Below are 22,144 nucleotides of genomic sequence, written 5' to 3' on the forward strand. Positions count from 1 at the left end.
AAAATCTAGATATGTGATCTCTAAGAAGTCTGCATCTATTATAAATTACAATATAGCATTCATGATCATTTAAAATATTTTTTTAAAAAGGCAAGGTATTTACTATCTTTTGATAATTGTTCTATAAAAGATCCACAGAGGGTTTACTATTTTAAATTTAAAGAGAACTGTCCTTATTATTTTGCAAAGTTATTGATGTCTATTATACAGTACGAAGTAATAAAGTCACAGAATCTGAGTTGGAAGGGAACTTCAAGATTACCAACAATAACCATTTCTTGTATTATATATAGGATGGATAAACATTAAGGTCCTACTGTATAGCTCAGGAAACTATATTCAATATCCTCCTGTGATAAACCATAATGGAAAACAATATGAAAAGGAATACATATAGGTATAACTGAGTCACTTTGCTGTATAGCAGAAATTAATGCAACACTGTAAAACAACAGTACTTCAATAAAATTTAAAAAAAAGAACTTGTAAATCTCTTTTGGGATTTTGATCTATAAAGCTTTTTGATCTATAAAGCTTTACAATCTTATCCTAAACAAACACAAAAACAAACCATTTCTTATAAGGTCTTGCCTGACTTTATCCTACCCCAAACTCTAGCCAAGATGGCTTTATGTTCCCCAGCACTTTCTCATTATTGTAGTACTCAGCACAACATATTACTAGTTGCTTATGTGCATTTCTCTCTCACTATCTACATAGCATATTCACCTACTAGCTGTTTATTGTATTAAAAACTGAAGGAATCCTTTGATAGCATCACTAAGAGGTGAGTTTAACATCTTTATCTACTGATTAATCTCACTCACCACAGCAAAAATAAACTAAAATATTAAGTCAGCATTTTTTTAAGTATAGTTGGTTTACAATGTTTTTAGTTTCAGGTGTACAGCAAAGTGATTCAGTTATACACATATATATCTATCCTTTTTCAGATTATTTTCCCTTATAAATTATTACAAGATATTGAGTATAGTTCCCTGTGCTATACAGTAGGTCCTTGTTAAATCAGCATTCTTAAATAAGTAAACTTAGGTATGATACATGTTTATAATAGCTCAATCTAATAAGAAATTATTACCTCACTTTTTAGAAGAATTTATATATAAACCTCACAGATACATATTTATACATAAAGATTAGTTTCTTAATCCAGTGACAGTAAATATATATATATATTTTTTTGCGGTACGCGGGCCTCTCACTATTGTGGCCTCTCCCGTTGCGGAGCACAGGCTCCGGATGCGCAGGCTCAGCGGCCATGGCTCATGGGCCCAGCCGCTCCGTGGCATGTGGGATCTTCCCGGACCGGGGCACGAACCCGTGTCCCCTGCATCAGCAGGTGGACTCCCAACCACTGCGCCGCCAGGGAAGCCCGACAGTAAATATTAATCACTTTAAATATGGAATTAAATCAGTTCTTACCTGACTATCACTAAGAAATTTACAAGCAAATGCCACTCTGTCACGTACCGCAACTTTGTTTTCATACTGAAAAGAAGAGAAAAAGCAAGGAGTTACTTTCGGGTGCTATGAGTTATAAATTTTTGCAGACTAGGTATTTTATACCTAATATATATTTTGATTTTCAAATGTATTAATAGGTTACTGTGTATATACTGGCAGAGCCACTGATCACCTAAGATGTTTTTCTTAACGTAACTCTCAGGAAACTCAGTGTTAAGGTTATTGTCCGTAGAAAGTAAAGATTTACCTCTTAAACTGACCAATTTAGTTTAAAACAATTCCAGTTCTGTCTTATATAACTTTAACATAAAACAGAAGCAATGGTGAACAGTTTATCAAATTTAAGATGCCATGTAGTCCTTTCATCATAGAAATTAATTTTAGTGAAACTGAGGAAATCTTTCCTTGGCTTCTAAGTTAATCAACAAGTCTAGGAAATCTATGAATGACCAGTAAATATACCAGCTCAGGATTTAGAAAGAATATCAATACATGTTTCTAAACACAAAATTTTAAAACATACTTTATAAGTAAATAGACACACTTTTGTGGCTATTGTAAAATACTCTTATATAGGTGGTTTGTGGCAAAATAAGAGGCATTATGATAAATTCTTAAATTTTTGTATACTTGTCAATAATGTAAAATACTATTTTGAAAAGTGTTTACTATAAATGTAGAAAGATACAATTAATTTTGTGATAAGTAAAAAATAGTTTAAGGGTAGATAAAGGATCCTATTTCCACTGAAGTCTTCCATGAAATATAGTTTTCCTCCTTTAAACGTAAGTTCACTTCAGTTGATACCTTAGTGTGTTTTCTCAATTATAAAATATGGTTCTGCCCTAAAAAGGGGATATATTTCATACAAATTAGATTTAACTCTTAGACTATGTTGCATGTATTACAATTTTGATCTGGAAAGAGTTATAAATATTCTCTGTCCCATTTTACAGCTGAAAAAACTAAAACCCCCAAAAGTTAACTGACCAGCTAAGGTAACTGTGGCAGAGCAAGGACTCAGACCTTTACCTTCTGATTTCCCAATTCAAAACTTTTCACTAGATTACTATAACTTAATAATTTTTTAAAAAGAACAATGATAATTATCATTATTTACATATAAAGTATAATCAGGGACACTTCTGAAACAGCTTGGAAATATCAATATAAACTTCCTACTCAAGATATGATATCCCTTACTTATTTAGGTGTAAGAAAAGAAGGTATTTTTAATAGGTCACTTAATTGAAAATACAGAAGTTTAACATTTAGACAATATACTTCTCTATCAATTTAAAATCTGAACAATCCATTTCTTTTTCTAGTCTTCATTGTCCTCTACCACTTCCTAAAAGTATCATTTTATTTCTTCAAGATGCAACATTTAAAGTCTTCTGTTTAACAACAGAGAGTAATAATTGTAAAAACAAAACAAAAAAACCCCAACATGCTCTTGGATATTAATCTGAAGTGGTTAGAAAGGTTCAATAGTAATTCGTTAAAAGTAATGAACAAAACACATACAGAATTGTCAAAATGGACACTAACAACATTTATTAACATATTCATTCATTTATCTCAATAAAATACATGTTTTTATAAATTCTTTGGAACTGACATTTAAATTAATTATCAATGTGTATTTTATAATATTGGGTTGGCCAAAAAGTTCCCTCAGTTTTTAAGTAAAAGTTGACACATTTTTCATTTTCACCAAGAACTTTATTGAACAATGTATTCACTATTTTGTTCTACTACCTTCTGCCATTTTTCAGGCAACTTCATAATTCCATCTTCCCAAAACTTTTTATCTTTTTGAACTAAGAACTGTTCCAGGTGCCTATTACAGTCACAATACAATCGAACAAAATTGTTTCGAATGAAGTTAAAAGTGCTACTAGAGCCATCTTACAGAAAAAAATGAACAAACTTTTTAGCCAACCCAATAAATGCTACAATTGCAAAAAAAAAATAGAAATACATTTTGCCTTAGAAGGTTCTTCTCAGGGCTAGAAAGAAGCCCAACAAATGCCAAGAAAGTTGTGGGACTAAGGTGAAGCTTAAAACCCAATAACTAAAACTGATAAGCAACCCTCACTTCTTTCTTTCTGCACTTTGTGATAAAGAACCTATTTGGTGATGTGTTCATAAGTGATTAAAGCAGGAGAGGAAAAAAAAAAACAAAAAGCAATGAAAAGACCAAATAGTGAAAAAATAAAATAGTCCACTGTAAGTAGTGTGATCATATAATTTATCCTCCAATCTGGTACATGTCTGTGAATGACAAATACTAACTCAGACAAGATACATGGTTATCCTGACCATAACTGATCATGTATTGATTTACTTAATTAAGAAAAAAGCCAAAAACAAAAACATCATACACACATTTAAAAGATTATATTTCAATATAATATGCATGTTTCTATAGTTGTAGAGTTCTAGAGCTCAGTTCCTAAGCTAAAGGATAAAATCTTATTCCTCCAATGTCCGTAAATTATATCATTAAAACCATTAAAAAAAAATCAAGTTCAGTTTGCTATTGGCTAACTCCAAATGTTTAAGATACCTTATTTTAAACAATATAAAATGCATCAAAATATGACATTATTTTATGCAACTGACATTTGAAAATTTTAACAAAATTAGATTAAAAACTCCTATCTTAAAAGGAGAGTCTCATGAAACAGAAATTAGCTTACCAATACTCCATCATAAGATCCTGTTTCACTTGTCAGAAATGCAAACATGACACACAGATACGGGTTGTTTAACTGTAATCGTAAAGTGCTGCACATTTCTCTCCAAAGTGAGTTCTTCTCATCTGTATAACCCGATAAAGCCATTGCTACCACATTAAGATTCAGATCACCTGCATATTAAAAAGAGACAGCTAATCAAAGTAATCAAAAGCTTAATGTCTCCTAGTTCTTCAACCATAACAAATAAAGATCAGAGGGTGAATTTGCCCCCCAGAAAAATAAGACCATTAGAATAAGGGTTTTGACACAGACTAGAATATCTGGCAAGAACCACAAGCAAAAATTTCCATTTTTATAAAACTTCTACCCATATTGCAAATCCTGTGCAGGACAAGCACATCTTTTAATTCTCAAGTTTTCATCCCAGACAGATTCCTACACAGTATGTTAGCTTAGGACCTAAATGAAGAGTAGTGAAGCAATACTATCAGAATCATTGCCAACTTCATAAACAAGTTAATTTATGTGGAGATGTTTCAAAGTGTTGATAGTAAATATTATTGTATCTCAGGACTACAATTTTCAAAATCATTTGTTTTCCTATTCCTACATATATAATGCTCATGCTTATGTATATGTTTTATCAGCAAAGTACTGAAAGCCAATATTTCAGCGTTCTTATTATAGTATTATACTTTTAATTTTTCTAGGACCAAATTAACTATTATTATAGTATTATACTTTTAATTTTTCCAGGAAAAATTAACTATCAGAATGATCACAGAACTGTATTTAGACATAATTGCAAAAAAGCATTTGTTACCGATAGTCTTTTAAACATTTGTTCTTAGCAGTTTATACGGCTGCTGATGAGCTGCTAGCCTGGCAGTCAGCCCTACGGCTGCCTAGCCATCTAACATTAAGTTTAGCTTCAAAAGAGAAAATTAAATTCATCTTTAGCTTTTACTCTTAAGTGTTTTCTACATTTATTATAGCAACTTTATTAGGTTTCTTGATCCTAATCATTTACTCTTTTTTCTCCAAATAAAACAGCATTTCCCACTTTATGTTCTTAATAGCCTGTTCCTCATTTCTATAAACATTTTCCCCAAGTTATTTTGTGCCTGCTTCCTGTGCTTATTCTGTTAAAGTCTTTTTTCTTTCTTCCCTTCTTTCTTCCTCTTTCTTTCTCTCTCTCTCCCCCCACCCCGCTCTTTTTCTTTCCTTCTTTCCTTTCCTTCTCTCTCTCCCCCCTCTCTCTCTCTCCCTCCTTCCCTCCCTCCCTTCCTTTCATTTTTTTAACATCTTTATTGGAGTATAATTGCTTTACAATGGTGTGTTAGTTTCTGCTTTATAACAAAGTGAATCAGCTATACATATACATATATCCCCATTTCTCCTCCCTCTTGCATCTCCCTGCCACCCTCCCTATCCCACCCTCTAGGTGGTCACAAAGCACCGAGCTGATCTCCCTGTGCTATGCGGCTGCTTCCCACTAGCTATCTATTTTACATTTGGTAGTATATATATGTCCATGCCACTCTCTCACTTCGTCCCCAGCTTACCCTTCCCCCTCCCCATGTCCTTAACTCCATTCTCTATGCCTGCATCTTTATTCCTGTCCTGCCCCTAGGTTCTTCAGAACCTTTTTTTTTGTTTTAGATTCCAAATATATGTGTTAGCATACGGTATTTGTTTTACTCTTTCTGACTTTAACATTAAGAAACAACAACAAAGGAATATCTTCTTTGAATCCTGCTTAGAACAATTTATCTCCAAATGGAAAGGAATATTTGATTCACAGAAATCTTTTCTCCAGTCCTCAACCAGGTTATTCAAATCACTGAAAAGATACTTTTCCCCTATTGTTAGTATGGGTGTTTAAATCTAACACCAAATTTTCCAGGTACACAAGACAAGGATTATCATGCTCTAAGGTCATAGTAAAATTAGAATTAGAAATGGCTTTAAATATCAATTCTTTTTTCCATCACCACATATCTTCTACTGCACTCTCAAATGGGGAAGACTTATGCTAGAGCAAAACTAAAGGAAAAGAGGGCAATCTGGGCAAAACATTAGCTTTTTCAACTTTTAGACTGCAAGTAAATATATTACAGTTAATTTCAGGTGTTTTTCCTATGGTACCACAGAACTGTAGTAGCTTCAAAATGGACCAGCAAATAAAAATTAAGTATTCTGAATACTCATAAATAATTCGGCCGGGTGTATTAAAAACTGATAGGTATATATACATCTTGAAGTGAAATATTCCCAATAAGAAAAAAACTGAATTCCTGGATTAAGATTTATTTCTCTGAGTTTTCTCTTGCAAAATGTCAGGGTGAAAACTTTATCACATATCTTTGTTTCTTCTTTTTCAAAAAAATATTAAATGGAAACTATGTTCAAATCAGCAGACTCAAGTAGAAACACTTTTGCATATCAAAGTATGATTTTTATAAGAATCTATGTTAGTCTAACTAAAAGTGTCATTCAGTTTCCTAAAAGTCAACCAAAAACCATACAAAAAATAAAGCATAAACTAAAATACACTCAAATGTTTGCCATAAAAATGCCTGCAAACTAAAGTAGTCCTAATCTCCAAGAAAATACATTTTTTAAATGTATGTGAACTATCTTCAAGGAAAGAACACTGAAATGAACACACTTGAGTATTCCTTATAATATTAAGAAGACAATTAAGACATTTCCTTTTTCAATAAACAAAAGGGATGGACTAAACATTTACTTTAATAGACACAGTTCTGTGCTAATTTCTCTTTCAAAAAAATTTACCAAAAATATTGATTAGAGTTTTAACAATTATCAGCATCTTTTCTTTCAAGGATTCTATGAACGGCAAATATCTTACTATATAACCCAATACCTTTTTCTGAAGATGCCCCTTCATTCAGGATCTGGATTGCTCGTCGAATATCCAAGTTGAACAATGCCACAGCGGCAGCTCTCTCCCATTCCCCTTCTTGTACAAGGGAGTTCAAAAATGGCCCCACGTCGACATCCGTTCCTTTCTTTATCCACCCACAAAGCTGTAAAGCTAAGATTCTCTCTTCATTTAAATTCTGAATATCAGTTTGCTTATCCAACCCACTCCAATTATGTCTGCTGCTTTCTACCATTCCTAAAAAGAAAAACATCTTTATATTATTGTTTATTAGTTTTTGAAATGTGTTTGGAAAATAAGTCAGTTTTACATAGGACTATTTCAACATTAGATTTTAAATATTCAGCTTCTCAGCCACAATTTCATGATAGCATAAGTATAAAACATGCCACAAACAAAACACATTTTACATGTTGCTAAGTACAAACTTCCCCGAGTTACCAGAAAGAGCTGTGGGACTAACAGTCAATGCTTGATGGGTGGCTATGTGAGTCACTGCTTCAGAGCAGCCTCCCTGACCACCTAATCTAAAATAGGGTGCCACCTGTATTATCTAACTAACCATTGGTTCCTCTATGTCCTTTAGCACTAACATAAGCTCCCATATTTTATTTAATTTATTTTCAGTCTTATCTCTTCTCCTACTAGAACATAAGCTCTTACTAGAACATACGCTCCAAAAGGGCTGGCATCTTTTCTTTTTTTATTTGAAAGGTATCCCCAGTGTTTGAGATTCGATACTCACACTCTCTCCCTCCCCCTTCTGCCACTCTATGTATGAATACATACATCTATATGAAAAAAATGAGATCAAAAACATCAAAGTACTTTGAAATGTTAAGTACTAAGCTAAAATACAACAGGAATTATTTGAAGGTTCTCCCCCCTTACTAAACCAGGAGACTTTAGGGCCTCATTTTCTTTTCACAAGGAATTTAAATAATTCTTGTAACATTACTTAGATTGCAATCAAGGCAGCTGATCCTAACGGGAGGATAATTTCACGTAAGATGATACTTGGTGCCAAATTAAGGTAAAAGAAAGATGAAACTTAAGGACTCTATTAATTGCAACTCAAATTCTTAAAAGTTCTAGAAAGTTTTACCATCAAAATTGTCAATTATTTGTTCTTATTTTAACGAAAAGGATTTTCAGAATAAAATGAATTAGGAAGCAAGAATGTCCAACATTACAAATGTCTTTTATTAGTAGTAATTTACACTTGTAATTTACAGCATCCTACATTTATACAGTTACATATAATACAGTAATTATACATTTGTAGGGACTTCCCTGGTGGCGCAGTGGTTTAGAATCTGCCTGCCAATGCAGGGGACACGGGTTCACTCCACGGTCCGGAAAGATCCCACATGCCACAGAGCAACTAAGCCCGTGCGCCACAACTACTGAGCCTGCGCTCTAGACCCCACGAGCCACAGTTACTGAAGCCCGCATACCTAGAGCCCGTGCTCCGCAACAAAAGAAGCCATCACAATAAGAAACCCGAACACTGCAACAAAGAGTAGGCCCCACTCACTGCAACTAGAGAAAGCCCACGCACAGCAACGAAGACCCAAGGCAGACAAAAAAAAGAAAAAATAAAGAGAATACCTGCACATCAAAAAGAGGAACCGTGCTGCTCTATATGCAACCATGAGGGAAGTCAGTGAAGACAAAATCACTTATAGTTTATGAAAGTGAGATTTTAAGAACTCTGAGAAAACTTAGAATTAAATGATAAAGTTAATAAAACACGTTAAAAATTAAAGAAGACTTTTTATTCTGAATAACAAATTTAAACTGTTTAAATAGTATGTAGTCATTAAATTTCATGTAGAACAAGCTGCAGATGTACTATAAGGTATTTACTTTCTTATCTCCTGTATAAATTTTGGATTCAGTACTGATGATATTATTTAATTAATGGTAAAAATTTAAGCAGGTGAACAAAAAGCAATTTATTTGTTAAACAATTCCTCACAGCTTAATAATTTCTAGTCTCTTAGAGTTTTTATTTTCTAGAAATTGCGTCATGGAATAGAGATCAGTGTGTATGAATCCAAAGAGTTCAGTGCTAGGAGGTGGAAAAGTATCCTGCAAGTGCATGGATACTGTGTCACATTATTTTGGCTGCTCAGAGACCTTCCCACTGCTTAATAACTATGCTACAAGAAATTCAGGTTATCAAATAAGCAATGTGATATTACTGTGGGTTTTTAAGTACAGTCATATTATGATTTTTAGTATGCATAAATTTTTAAATATGATTAATTTAAATCTATTTATACACATTATGTAATACTAAAGTGACAAGACTGTATCCCCAAAATTTGAGACTACTCTATATATAAATAATAAAATCAATGTTTTATGATGGTTGTGAGGGAAACAAGTGAAACAAGTTCACTTAAACATTAAAAAACATTTAAAATATTTTTTTGTTTCAAATACTACATCAAGCAAACACTATGCTACCTGTAGTTATAAGTTTGTTGCATTTTTACATCTATATAATAACAAAGCAGTAATTTTATCCAGTGTTTATAAGAACATTTTTGTTCTTAAAAACCTAAATCCCAGCAATTCTGCCCGTTAAAAGTAATTCTTCTTAACAGACATGCTTTCTAGATCAGTTTACCATTTAAGTATGAAAAATATTTTCATCATGTTGGATGGAAAGCTGACCAACATCATATAATTTTCTGCCACCTTAAAAGAAGGAATTATACCTATTGACAACACTGTGACCCTGCTCCACAAGACGTACAAGGCATTCCCTCAGAGCATGCATTCTCTTCTTCCTGATCGATTTCAACACTTGGCCCTTCCAAAAAACTAGCCTTATCTCCACCGGCCTACACCTCCAAGATTCTACCCACTCCTATCACAGACACACTTCAAATTATTTCTTCTCCAAAAGAGCCACTTTCTAACCACAACCTCACAGCCTTCCAGCTCACAATCTCAACCTCACAATCTCTTGACCACTCATATCTTTACTTATTAGTCTTCTGTCATTTTCCTCCCTAACCAAGTGAGATCCCAAGGACCAACGAATGAACTATTCTCTTTCCAGTATTCTTAACTCTCCTGGCCCATTGTCTTTTATTCTTTCTTCTGCTAAAGCAACATTGCCCCACAGTCCTCCCATTTCTCAAGACAACTCTCTCTCCTCTTCTCTGTATCTCCTCTCCACAGCCTCCCTGCTCTTCTCAACAAGCAAACCTACTATGTTGAGAAAGTAGGAGCCATCAAGTGGAAAACCTGTCAGTGTCTGATCACTGAACATTAAACAACCTGCATACCTTTCCCCTCTCCCTACTGTGGAGTAGGTGTACATCCTCCTGTGTGTAAAGCCAATCTTTCACCTGTGCTTTGGATCCCTTCCTAGGAATTCTGCTTTTCAGCCTCTTTACTCTGCATCTTCCAACCTCTTTCTAAGGTTTCCTCTCATCAGCATTTAAACACACTTTAATCAATTCCATGTTAAAAACAAAAACAACACAAAAGCCCTCCCATGACTCCAGATTCACCTGCTGCTATCACTGTATATCTTTTTATCCTCCTTCATACAGTCAAATTTCTTGAAAGAATTAATTAAAATGGATGACCTCTTTCTTCACCCTACATTTCCTGCCCATTGGACATCTCTATCTAGCTATATTCAATTTATCCCAAAATAAACTCTTTTCTTATTTTCAAATGCATTCTACCTATGTTATTCCTATCTAATTAACTGCTATTAGTATTATCCCAGTTGTCTTAGCATGCTTTCATTTTTCCTTCCCCTCCATCCCCTGAATCCGATTAATTAAATTCTGTCCCACTCTCTATCCACATTTCTCTAGCTCTTCTGCCACTTACCTTCGTAAGAACACCATCATATCTTGCCTGATAACTGTGGCTTCTGAGGTCCCTGCTATCAATCTTGATCCCCTCCAATCCATTCCACACACAGAGTGACAGCTCTAAAACACAAATTTCCCTAAACCCTCACCATGATTTCTAAGTCCTGGTTACCCCACTGCCTCAATTCTCTCTTCGCGTCCTCTCTCACACTCTGTTCCTGCAATACTGAATGTGCTATGCTCCCTTTCCTCTGGGATCACTGCATATGCTGCTCCCTGTCTGAACCCTGTCTTTGCCTTTACCTCTTGCAGGAAACCAACACTAATTCCTAAAACCAGATTATGAATTCTTCTATACTTAATTGTCTGTTCTACCTCATATTATAACTATTTACTTGTCCATATTCTGAAGTATACTTGACCCTTGAACAACATGGGTTTGAACTGCATGGGTCCACTTATACACAGTTTTCAATAAAGACAGTACCTGTGTTTTTATTTTATAGATCTCTAAATGTGGGGAAAAGTTAGTGTTCGATTAAAGATCACAATACGTGGAAACAAAAGAACGAGGGTTTGAGTCCTGATTCTACCAAACTGTTTCAGCTTCCTGTCCTTGAATGAGTCATTTATCAATTTCTTTGTTTTTCAGGCAGAAATACAAGTACACAGATTTTTGAGTGGGGTAAAAGGGATCAGTAACCCTAACTACCCCCTCTCCTTGTTTAAGGGTCAACTGTAGAATGTAAACTCCCCAAGAGCAGAAATGATATCTATCTTGTATAGTCTCCATGAGTGAAGAGACTTAGCTATCTTGTTTACAGTTATGTCTCCAGTTCCTAGGAGAATTCTTGGCATATAGTGAGCATGTAATGAATACCTGCCGAATGAATGAATAAATTTACCTCATATTACAGTTGTAAGAATTAAAGTAACATGGAGAAAGCAACTAGTATGATGTCTAATTTATAGTAAGCACTCACTATATATTACCTGTCACCAAAGTTAAAATTTAGCTCTAATAAACTTGTGCATTAGGTAATGGTGGGCAAGATGGCTCAATGTGTTGACTTACTATGTGTTGAATTATTAGAGATACAATTAGAAAAGAAGTATGGCCAGAGAAAAGACTGGAACTTAGGACTGCCAACTTTGACAGTCATTTCCCTACTTTTTACTTTTTGGGTTGCAGAAACAAAATATCTAAACCAAACCAAACAAAAAGCCAAAAGTCTATCAATGAGATAATCTTTCCAACAGTAGTCTTTTTTAGTTTGGGTAAAGACTACTCTTGACTCAAGACAAGATACTCAGTTTGTCTCTACTGCACCAGAAACATATAAAGATATTCCATTTTCCCCCCTTGCTTTTCCTCAGAGGTAGTGTATTGGCTTTTCCCTGAAATATATCAAAGTACAGCTAGATCAGTCCCTCCCATCAGGAAGCTTGCACAAGCCTCTTAGATAGCCTCATCCACAGAGGGCAGACAGAAGAAGCAAGAAGAACTACAATCCTTCAGCCTGTGGAATGAAAACCATATTCACAGAAAGACAGACAAAATAAAAAGGCAGAGGACTATGTACCAGATAAAGGAAAAAGATAAAACCCCAGAAAAACAACTAAATAAAGTGGAGACAGACAACCTTCCAGAAAAATAATTCAGAATAATGATAGTGAAGATGACCCAGGATCTTGGAAAAAGAACGGAGACAAACATCGAGAAGATGCAAGAAATGTTTAAAAGAACAAACAAAGATGAACAATACAATAACTGAAATGAAAAATACACTAGAAGGAAACAATAGCAGAATAACTAAAGCAAAAGAACAGACAACTGAACTGGAAGACAGAATGGTGGAAATTACTGCCATGGAACAGAATAAAGAAAAAAGAAAGAAAACAAATGAAGACAGCCCAAGAGACCTCTGGGACAACATTGAATGCACCAACATTTGCATTATAGGGGTCCCAGAAGGAGACAAGAGAGAGAAAGGACCCAAGAAAATATTTGAGAGACTGTAGTCAAAAACTTCCCGAACACGGGAAAGGAAATAGGCACCCAAGTCCAGGAAGTGCAGAGAGTTACAGGCAGGATAAACCCAAGGAGAAACACTCCAAGACCCATAGTAATCAAACAACAAAAATTAAAGACAAAGAAAAATTATTAAAAACAACAAGGGAAAACTAACAAATAACATACAAGGGGACTCCAATAAAGTTAACAGCTGATTTCTCAGCAGAAACTCTATGAGCCAGAAGGGAGTGGCACAATATATTTAAAGTGATGAAAAGGAAGAACCTACAACCAAGATTACTCTACCCAGCAAGGATCTCATTCAGATTCGACAGAGAAATCAAAGCTTTACAGATAAGCAAAAGCTAAGAGAATTCAGCACCACCAAACCAGCTCTACAGTAGATGCTAAAGGAACTTCTCTAAGAGGGAAACACAAGAGAAGAAAAGGACCTACAAAAACAAACCCAAAACAATTAAGAAAATGGTCATAGGAACACGCATATAGAAAATTACCTTAAATACGAAAGGATTAAATGCTCCAACTAGGGCTTCCCTGGTGGCGCAGTGGTTGAGAGTCTGCCTGCCAATGCAGGGGACACGGGTTCGCGCCCCGGTCCGGGAAGATCCCACATGCTGTGGAGCGGCTGGGCCTGTGAGCCATGGCTGCTGAGCCTGCGCGTCCAGAGCCTATGCTCTGCAACAGGAGAGCCCACAACAGTGAGAGGCCCGTGTACTGCCAAAAAAAAAAAAAAAAAAAGCTCCAACCAAAAGACACAGGCTTGCTGAATGGATACAAAAACAAGTCCTGTCTATATGCTACCGACAAGAGACCCACTTCAGACCTAGGGACACATACAGACTGAAAGTGAGGGGATGGAAAAAGATATTCCATGCAAATGGAAATCAAAAGAAAGCTGGAGTAGCAATACTCATATAAGATAAAATAGATTTTAAAATACAGAATGTTACAACAGGCAAGTAGGGACACTACATAATGATCAAGAGATCAATCCAAGAAGATATAACAATTATAAATATATATGCACCCAACATAGGAGCATCTCAATACAAAAGGCAATTGTTAACAGCTATAAAAGAAGAAATCGACAGTAACACAATAATAGTGGGGGACTTTAACACTTCACTTACACCAACTGATAGATCATCCAGACACAAAATTAATAAGGAAACACAAGCTTTAAATGACACAAAAGAGCAGAGAGATTTAACTGATATCTATAGGACATTCCATCTGAAAACAGCCAATTACACTTTCTTCTCAAGTGCACACAGAACATTCTCCAGGACAGATCACATCTTGGGTAACAAAGCAAGCCTCAGTAAATTTAAGAAAACTGAAATCATATCAAGCATCTTTTCTGACTACAACGCTATGAGATTATAAATAAATTAAAGGGAAAAAACATAAAAAACACAAACACACTGAGGCTAAACAACAGATTACTAAATAACCAAGAGATCACTGAAGAAACCATAGAGGAAATCAGAAAATACCTAGAGACAAATGACAATGAAAACACGATGAACCAAAACCTATGGGATGCAGCAAAAGCAGTTCTAAGAGGGAAGTTTATAGCTATACAATCCTACCTCAAGAAACAAGAAAAATCTCAAATAAACAATCCAACCTTACACTTAAAAGAACTAGAGAAAGAACAAACAAAACCCAAAGTTAGTAGAAGGAAAGAAATCATAACGATCAGAGCAGAAATAAATGAAACAGAAACAAAGAAAACAAGAGCAAAGATCAATAAAACTAAAAGCTGGTTCTTTGAGAAGATAAATAAAATTGATAAACCTTTAGCCAGACTCATCAAGAAAAAGAGGGAGAGGACTCAAATCAATAAAATTAGAAATGAAAAAGGAGAAGTTACAACGGACACCACAGAAATACAAAGCATCCTAAGAGACTACTACAAGCAACACTATGCCAATAAAATGGACAACCTGGAAGAAATGGACAAATTCTTAGAAAGTTATAACCTTCCAAGGCTTATCCAGGAAGAAGTAGAAAATATGAACAGACCAATCACAAGCACTGAAATTGAAACTGTGATTAAAAATCTTCCAACAAACAGAAGTCCAGGACCAGATGGCTTCACAGGTGAATTCTATCAAACATTTAAAGAAGAGCTAATATCCATCCTTCTCAAACTCTTCCAAAAAATTGCAGAGGAAGGAACACTCCCAAACTCATTCTACGAGGCCACCATCACCCTGATACCAAAACCAGACAAAGATATCACAAAAACAGAAAATTACAGACCAATATCACTGACGAATATAGATGCAAAAATCCTCAAGAAAATACTAGCAAACAGAATCCAACAACACATTAAAAGGATCATACACCATGATCAAGTGGGATTTATCCCAGGGATGCAAGAATTCTTCAATATATGCAAATCAATCAGTGTGAGACACCATATTAACAAATTGAAGAATAAAAACCATATGATCATCTCAATAGATGCAAAAAAACCTTTTGACAAAATTCAACACCCATTTATGATAAAAACCCTCCAGAAAGTGGGCATAGAGGGAACTTACCTCAACATAATTAAGGCCATATATGACAAACCCACAGCAAACATCATTCTCAAAGGTGAAAAACTGAAAGCATTTCCTCTAAGATCAGGAACAAGACAATGATGTCCACTCTCGCCACTATTATTCAACAGTTTTGGAAGTCCTAGCCACGGCAATCAGAGAAGAGAAAGAAATAAAAGAAATACAAATTGGAAAAGAAGTAAAACTGTTACTGTTTCCAGATGACATGATACTATACACAGATAATCCTAAAGATGCCACCAGAAGACTACTAGAGCTAATCAATGAATTTGGTAAAGGTGCAGGATACAAAATTAATTCACAGAAATCACTTGCATTCCTATACACTAACAACAAAAACTCAGAAAGAGAAATTAAGGAAACAAACCCATTCACCATTGCAACAAAAAGAATAAAATACCTAGGAATAAACCTACCTAAGGAGGTAAAAGACCTGTAGTCAGAAAACTATAAGACACTGATGAAAGAAATCAAAGATGACACAAACAAATGGAGACATATGCCATGTTCTTGGATGGGAAGAATCAATATTGTGAAAATGACTATACTACCCAAAGCAATCTACAGATTCCATGCAATCCCTATCAAATTACCAATGGCATTTTTTACAAACCTAGAACAAGAAATCTTAAAATTTGTATGGAGACACAAAAGATGCCTGAATAGCCAAAGCAACCTTGAAGAAAAAAAAAAAAACAGAGCTGAGGAATCAGACTTCCTGACTTCAGACTCTACTACAAAGTTACAGTAATCAAGACAATATGGTACTAGCACAAAAACAGAAACATAGATCCATGGAACAGGATAGAAATTCCAGAGATAAACCCACGCATCTATGGTCAACTAATCTATGACAAAGGAAGAAAGGAGAAAAGACAGTCTCTTCAATAAGTGGTGCTGGGAAAACTGGACAGCCATATGTAAAAGAATGAAATTAGAATACTCCCTAACACCACATACAAAAATAAACTCAAAATGGATTAAAGACCTAAATGTAAGACCAGACACTATAAAACTCTTACAGGAAAGCATAGGAAGAACACTCTTTGACATAAATCACATCAAGATTTTTGACCCACCTCCTAGAGTAATGGAAATAAAAACAAAAATAAACAAATGGGACCTAATGAAACTTAAAAGCTTTTGCACAGCAAAGGAAACCATAAACAAGATGAAAAGGCAACCCTCAGAGTGGGAGAAAATATCTGCAAACAAATCAGTGGACAAAGGATTAAACTCCAAAATATATAAACAGCTCATGCAGCTCACCCCAATCAAAAGATGGGAAGAAGACCTAAATGGGCAGGAGACATTTCTCCAAAGATGACATAGAGATGGCCAAGAGGCACATGAAAAGCTGCTCAACATCACTAATTATTAGACAAATGCAAATCAAAACTACAATGAGGTATCACCTCACACCAGTTAGAATGGGCACCATCAGAAAATCTACAAACAACAAATGTTGGAGAGGGTGTGAGGAAAAGGGAATCCTCTTGCACTGTTGGTGGGAATGTAAATTGATATAGCCACTATGGAGAACAGTATGGAGGTTCCTCAAAAAACTAAAAATAGAATTACCATATGACCCAGCAATCCCACTACTGGGCATATACCCAGAGAAAACCATAATTCAGAAAGACACATGCACCTCAGTGTTTATTGCAACACTATTTACAATAGCCAGGTCATGGAAGCAACCTAAATGCCCACTGACATACAAATGGATAAAGAAGATGTGGTACATACATACAATGGAATATTACTCAGCCATAAAAAGGAAGGAAATTGGGTCATTTGTAGAGATGTGGATGGACATAGAGACTGTGATACAAGTGAAGTAAGTCAGAAAGAGAAAAACAAATATCGCATGTTAACGCATATATGGGGAATCTAGAAAAATGGTACAGATGAACTGGTTTGCAAGGCAGAAACAGACACACAGATGTAGAGAACAAACGTATAGACACCAAGGGGGGCATGTGGCAGGTGGGGGGGGGATTAAAAAAAAAAAAGGTACAGCAGAAAAAATAAACCGTAGAATATTGAGAATGCAATGTGGTCGGACCTACTATATAGCTGTAAATACTATTTATGGGGGTAATACATAACTGTCCTTTTACTTTTATTAATAAAAATGGAAGTCTCTAATTAAACTCTTTCATTTTGTTATTTATAATAAAACTTACTTTTTTGGGTCAAGAGCTAATGAGAGAACACCAAAATGAAATAGATGATATAAGTAGTCTACTGAATCTTCAATGTGAACCACAGTAATTTAGAAGTCCTTTAAAAAAATCAAAATAATATAACCATTTAATTGAAATGTTTAATGTACTCTTATTAAAAAACAGCATTTTATTTTGTATTTTTTTGTAGAGTATTTATGAAAGTCCTATTAAAAAAAAGTTAGATTTATTACTTCTACTGCCACTCTTTGACTAAATAATGTAAACTGCTTTTCTAGCAGCTTGAGTTGGGCCCAAATTTGACTGCTATCAAAAACTAGATACCAAATCCTAGGTTGGGAAGATAACTATAATATAACCCACAATTCAATCCCAATAAAGACAATAAGAACAACTGTTTAAAGAAGTCAGTGAAAAAACAGTAAGTTTGGCTCTTCTGTCATCTTTATTTTACTCTTAAATAGTTTATTAATTTCAATCTTACATTAATTCATGCATCATTCAATCATCAAAGACTACTTCACATACAGATGGCCAAAAAACACATGAAAAGTTGCTCAACATCACTAATTATTAGAGAAATGCAAATCAAAACTACAGTGAGGTATCACCTCACACCAGTCAGAATGACTATAATCAAAAATCTACAAACCATAAATGATGGAGAGGGTGTGGAGAAAAGGGAACCCTTCCACACTGTTGGTGAGAATGTAAATTGAAACAGCCACTATGGAGAACAGTATGCATGTTCTTTAAAAAACTAAAAATAGGGCTTCCCTGGTGGCACAGTGGTTGAAGAGTCCGCCTGCTGATGCAGGGGACACGAGTTCGTGCCCTGGTCCGGGAGGGTCCCACATGTCACGGAGCGGCTGCGCCCATGAGCCATGGCCACTGGGCCTGCGCATCTGGAACCTGTGCTCCCCAACGGGAGAGGCCACATCAGTGAGAGGCCCGCGTACCGCAAAAAAAAACCAAACTAAAAATAGAGCTACCATATGACCCACCAACCCCACTCCTGGCCATATATCCAGAGAAAACCATAATTTGAAAGGATGCATGCACCGCAATGTTCATTGCAGCACTATTTACAATACCCAGGACATGGAAGCAACCTAAATGTCAATCAACAGACGAATGGATAAAGAAGATGTGGTGTGTGTATATATATATATATATATATATATATATATATGCATGCAATGGAATATTACTCAGCCATAAAAAGGAACAAAATAATGCCATTTGCAGCGACATGGATGGACCCAGAGATTGTCATACAGCGTGAAGTCAGAAAGAGAAAGACAAATATCATATAATACTGCTTATACGTGGAATCCAGAAAAATGAACTTATTCGCAAAGGAGAAATAGAGTCACAGATGTAGAAAACAAGCTTATAGTTACCAATGGGGGAAGCAGGGTTGGGGAGTGGATGAATTGGGAGTTGGGATTGACATATATACACTACTATATATAAAACAGATAACTAATGAGAACCTACTGTATACCACAGTGAACTCTAATCAATGCTCTGTGGTGACCTAAATGGGAAGGAAATCTAAAAAAGAGTGGATATATGTGTATGTATAACTGATTCACTTTGCTGTACAGCAGAAAGTAACACAATATTGTAAAGCACCTATATTCCAATAAAAATTAATTTAAAAAAAAAGAAAGGAAAAAAGGAAACTGAAACTACAGCAATTAAAAAATAAAGACTATTTCAGGTAAGACACCTCAGGTAAGGCCATACCTCATGTCATAGTTATACAGTACTTACCACTGGGTAGCTAAGTGAGAGGGTTTAGGCAGCAAAATAAAAAGGGGTCTCCTTCAGTTGGAAAAATTTTAATTTAGTTTTTATAAAAGCAAATACTGTGATAAAATCTGAACCAACAACCAGGATCCTATAAATCCTCTAATGTAATACCTTTCAAAGTGGGTCTTCAAAACCACTAATAGTGAATAAATTAATGAATAAATTTAGAAAGTCAATCACTTCAAAGAACCAAGACTCCTTCCAAAAAGAATTTTAAATATAAGAACAATTATGCATTTAACGCAACAATTCACTAAAAATATCTAGTCAAAAACAACACAACAAAAAAAGAATATTTATGTATACTATCCTAACTAAATTTGGGGGGAAAATAAGAGTACAAAAATTATACACATATTGCAGAAAATAAAACAGAATTTTCTTACCCAAAGATGATTTTACAATTGATTTAATTCCTGAATAAACCAATGATCCTTTGTTGCCTGGAGATTTCTGATCCATATCTTCTGTATACTGCTTCATAAGTATTTAAATGCATAGGAAATACTAGTAATGATGCATAATAAAATATTTCAAAGCTAAATTTATTTTGATTTGGAACCAATTCATAATAGGCATCAGTGCAAGAAGGTGGTTGGTTCTACTCTATTGTAGAGATATATTTTTCTCCCTCCTACACAATCTGCAAAGCAGTATTTCAACAGTTTTAAACAATTTTACTTTGGAATTTTAGTATTAAGTCTTGCATTTGCACATAAAACATTCAGCACGGTATTTACAGACTGACCTTTTGGCAAATTTCAAGAACATTTCTACCAAAGTCATCTTACAAAACTCACAATGCAAAGGATATAGTGCAGAGTATACCAGAGTGACTTGAGCTGTGGATCTTCATTTCCCGCTAAAATATGGTTTCTCCACACCTGTTCTGTATCAAGGCCGTACCTTGATAAAGCCCGAAGGCGCATCTTCGTTGCTATATCTTTTTCTAAAGAATTATCATTTTCTTCTTCCGCACATTCATATAAATGACGACCACAAGCCCACATTAAAGATGTAATTGGGCTCCAGGCAAGAGAGATTCTTTCAAAAACAGTGAAGTCAGACATTGTTCGGTTGGGAGTTACAACTATCATTCGATTTTGACTTGTTGGATGCCAAGCAAAGGAGGCAATGTAATTGTCACAAGGTTGCACACTTCTTTCAATTATTGTGGGTTCAGTTTCATCTCCAATGGGAGTGGGTGTGTGCTGCATATCATATAATCTAATAATATTACTATCCCTTGTTAAAGTGGCAAGCAGACCAGTCCTAGTTGGACACCATGCTACTTTTGTTAAGGGCTTTGGTTGCTCAGTCAAAGTCAAAACTGGCTTCTCAAATTTCCTAAGATCCCATATTGCAACCTGACCTTCATAAAAGGAAGCAACACGATCATGGAAGTATGGGTCTACTGTCACGCCCTGAACAGCTTTTGTATTCACAAACATCTTTTGGCTTGTATTCCGAAGATCAAAAATGGCTAGGTTACGATGCATACCAGCAAGGAGAAGTTTCTGGTCTCGTGGAAGCCAACAAAGAGAGAGACAAGCATCATTCTGTCCTAATTCATAAAGTGGTTTTGTTACTAATAATGTTGTTTCAGTTTCACCTGCCGAAAGTCTTACTTTCTCCATGGGAACTATATCAGGCGTGTATTTGCTGCAGATGTCCCAAATCAGCACTGAAAAGTCAGCTCTATGTTTATCTAGACCAGCAGCAAGCCAGTTACTATCCAATGGATTCCATGCAAGAGTATTGCATTGTCGTGCATGTTTTGGAACAAACTCTTTTCCTATCAAATCTTTGAACTTTGAGTTATGATCTTGACCAAGACTTGTAAGTACAACTCTACCATTTGCTTGTCCAACTGCTAGGAGACATTCAGGATCATAATTGAGATACCAGGCAACACATTTCATATAGGGTGTTTCTGAATTTATTGAGAGTAACGTAGCTGCAGAGTCTTCAGATAAACGTAGAGATCCAGCTTTGAATTCTGAATTCACAGTAGATTCCACGTGATAAAGGCTAAGTTCTGAGTCACATACAACAAATCTATCAACCTGGTGTGGTGCCCACAATATATCAGGTTTGGTACCACTCATGCTTACTGATGATCTCAAAGAGCGCAGTTAGGTCCATTCAATGAAAATCTGCTTAAAAATAAAAAGTTTTAAAATGTTAACAATATACAATTCTAAGCTGAATCAACTATTCAGAAAGTCAGGAAATTTTCTACACAGATACTCTGTTTTTCAATGTATTTATATTTCTTCTTACTGCTATGAATTCAAGACAATATTTATTAATAAAAGGGGAAAAGAAGAACTTCCTCCAATAAGATGAGCTGGTAGGAATCTGAGAACTCCATTCTGGCTTTATTTCCCATGATCAATTATCTTAATTGCACTATTACTAGTACCTTCAATTTAACCTCAGGGTTGAAATAACTTCAGTGTGGTGAGCAAATTAATAAGTATCATCCATCTGAAGGGGACAAAACTTTAAAGGGTTATGAATCACATACCTAAGCAACAAGTTTAAAGCAGCACTATCCAACAGAACCTTCTGCAATGATAG

The 22,144-nt window shown here is 35.2% G+C and overlaps 1 protein-coding gene across 6 annotated transcripts in view; it reads right to left on the reverse strand.

Annotated features, from left to right (window-relative positions):
- MIOS (meiosis regulator for oocyte development) overlaps nt 1–22,144 on the reverse strand; it is a 44,848-nt gene that overhangs the window by 16,704 nt on the left and 6,000 nt on the right. For 4 of the 6 annotated variants that reach the window (XR_013829921.1, XM_079932442.1, XM_079932445.1 and 1 more), the window contains exons 3-7: nt 20,376–21,717; nt 19,948–20,046; nt 7,081–7,335; nt 4,191–4,360; nt 1,444–1,509 (exon numbers count right to left, since the gene is read on the reverse strand). Coding sequence is in view for 5 of the 6 variants with exons in the window: in XM_079932442.1 (XP_079788568.1) it covers nt 1,444–1,509; nt 4,191–4,360; nt 7,081–7,335; nt 19,948–20,046; nt 20,376–21,669 (1,884 nt within the window). In the remaining variant the exon portion in view is untranslated. Of the gene's footprint in view, nt 1–1,443; nt 1,510–4,190; nt 4,361–7,080; nt 7,336–19,947; nt 20,047–20,375; nt 21,721–22,144 lie in introns of all 6 variants that reach the window. The other 2 variants (XM_079932443.1, XM_079932446.1) reach the window with 1 other exon arrangement.

This window comes from Stenella coeruleoalba, assembly GCF_951394435.1.
Source record: "Stenella coeruleoalba genome assembly, chromosome: 9".
NCBI lineage: Eukaryota > Metazoa > Chordata > Mammalia > Artiodactyla > Delphinidae > Stenella > Stenella coeruleoalba.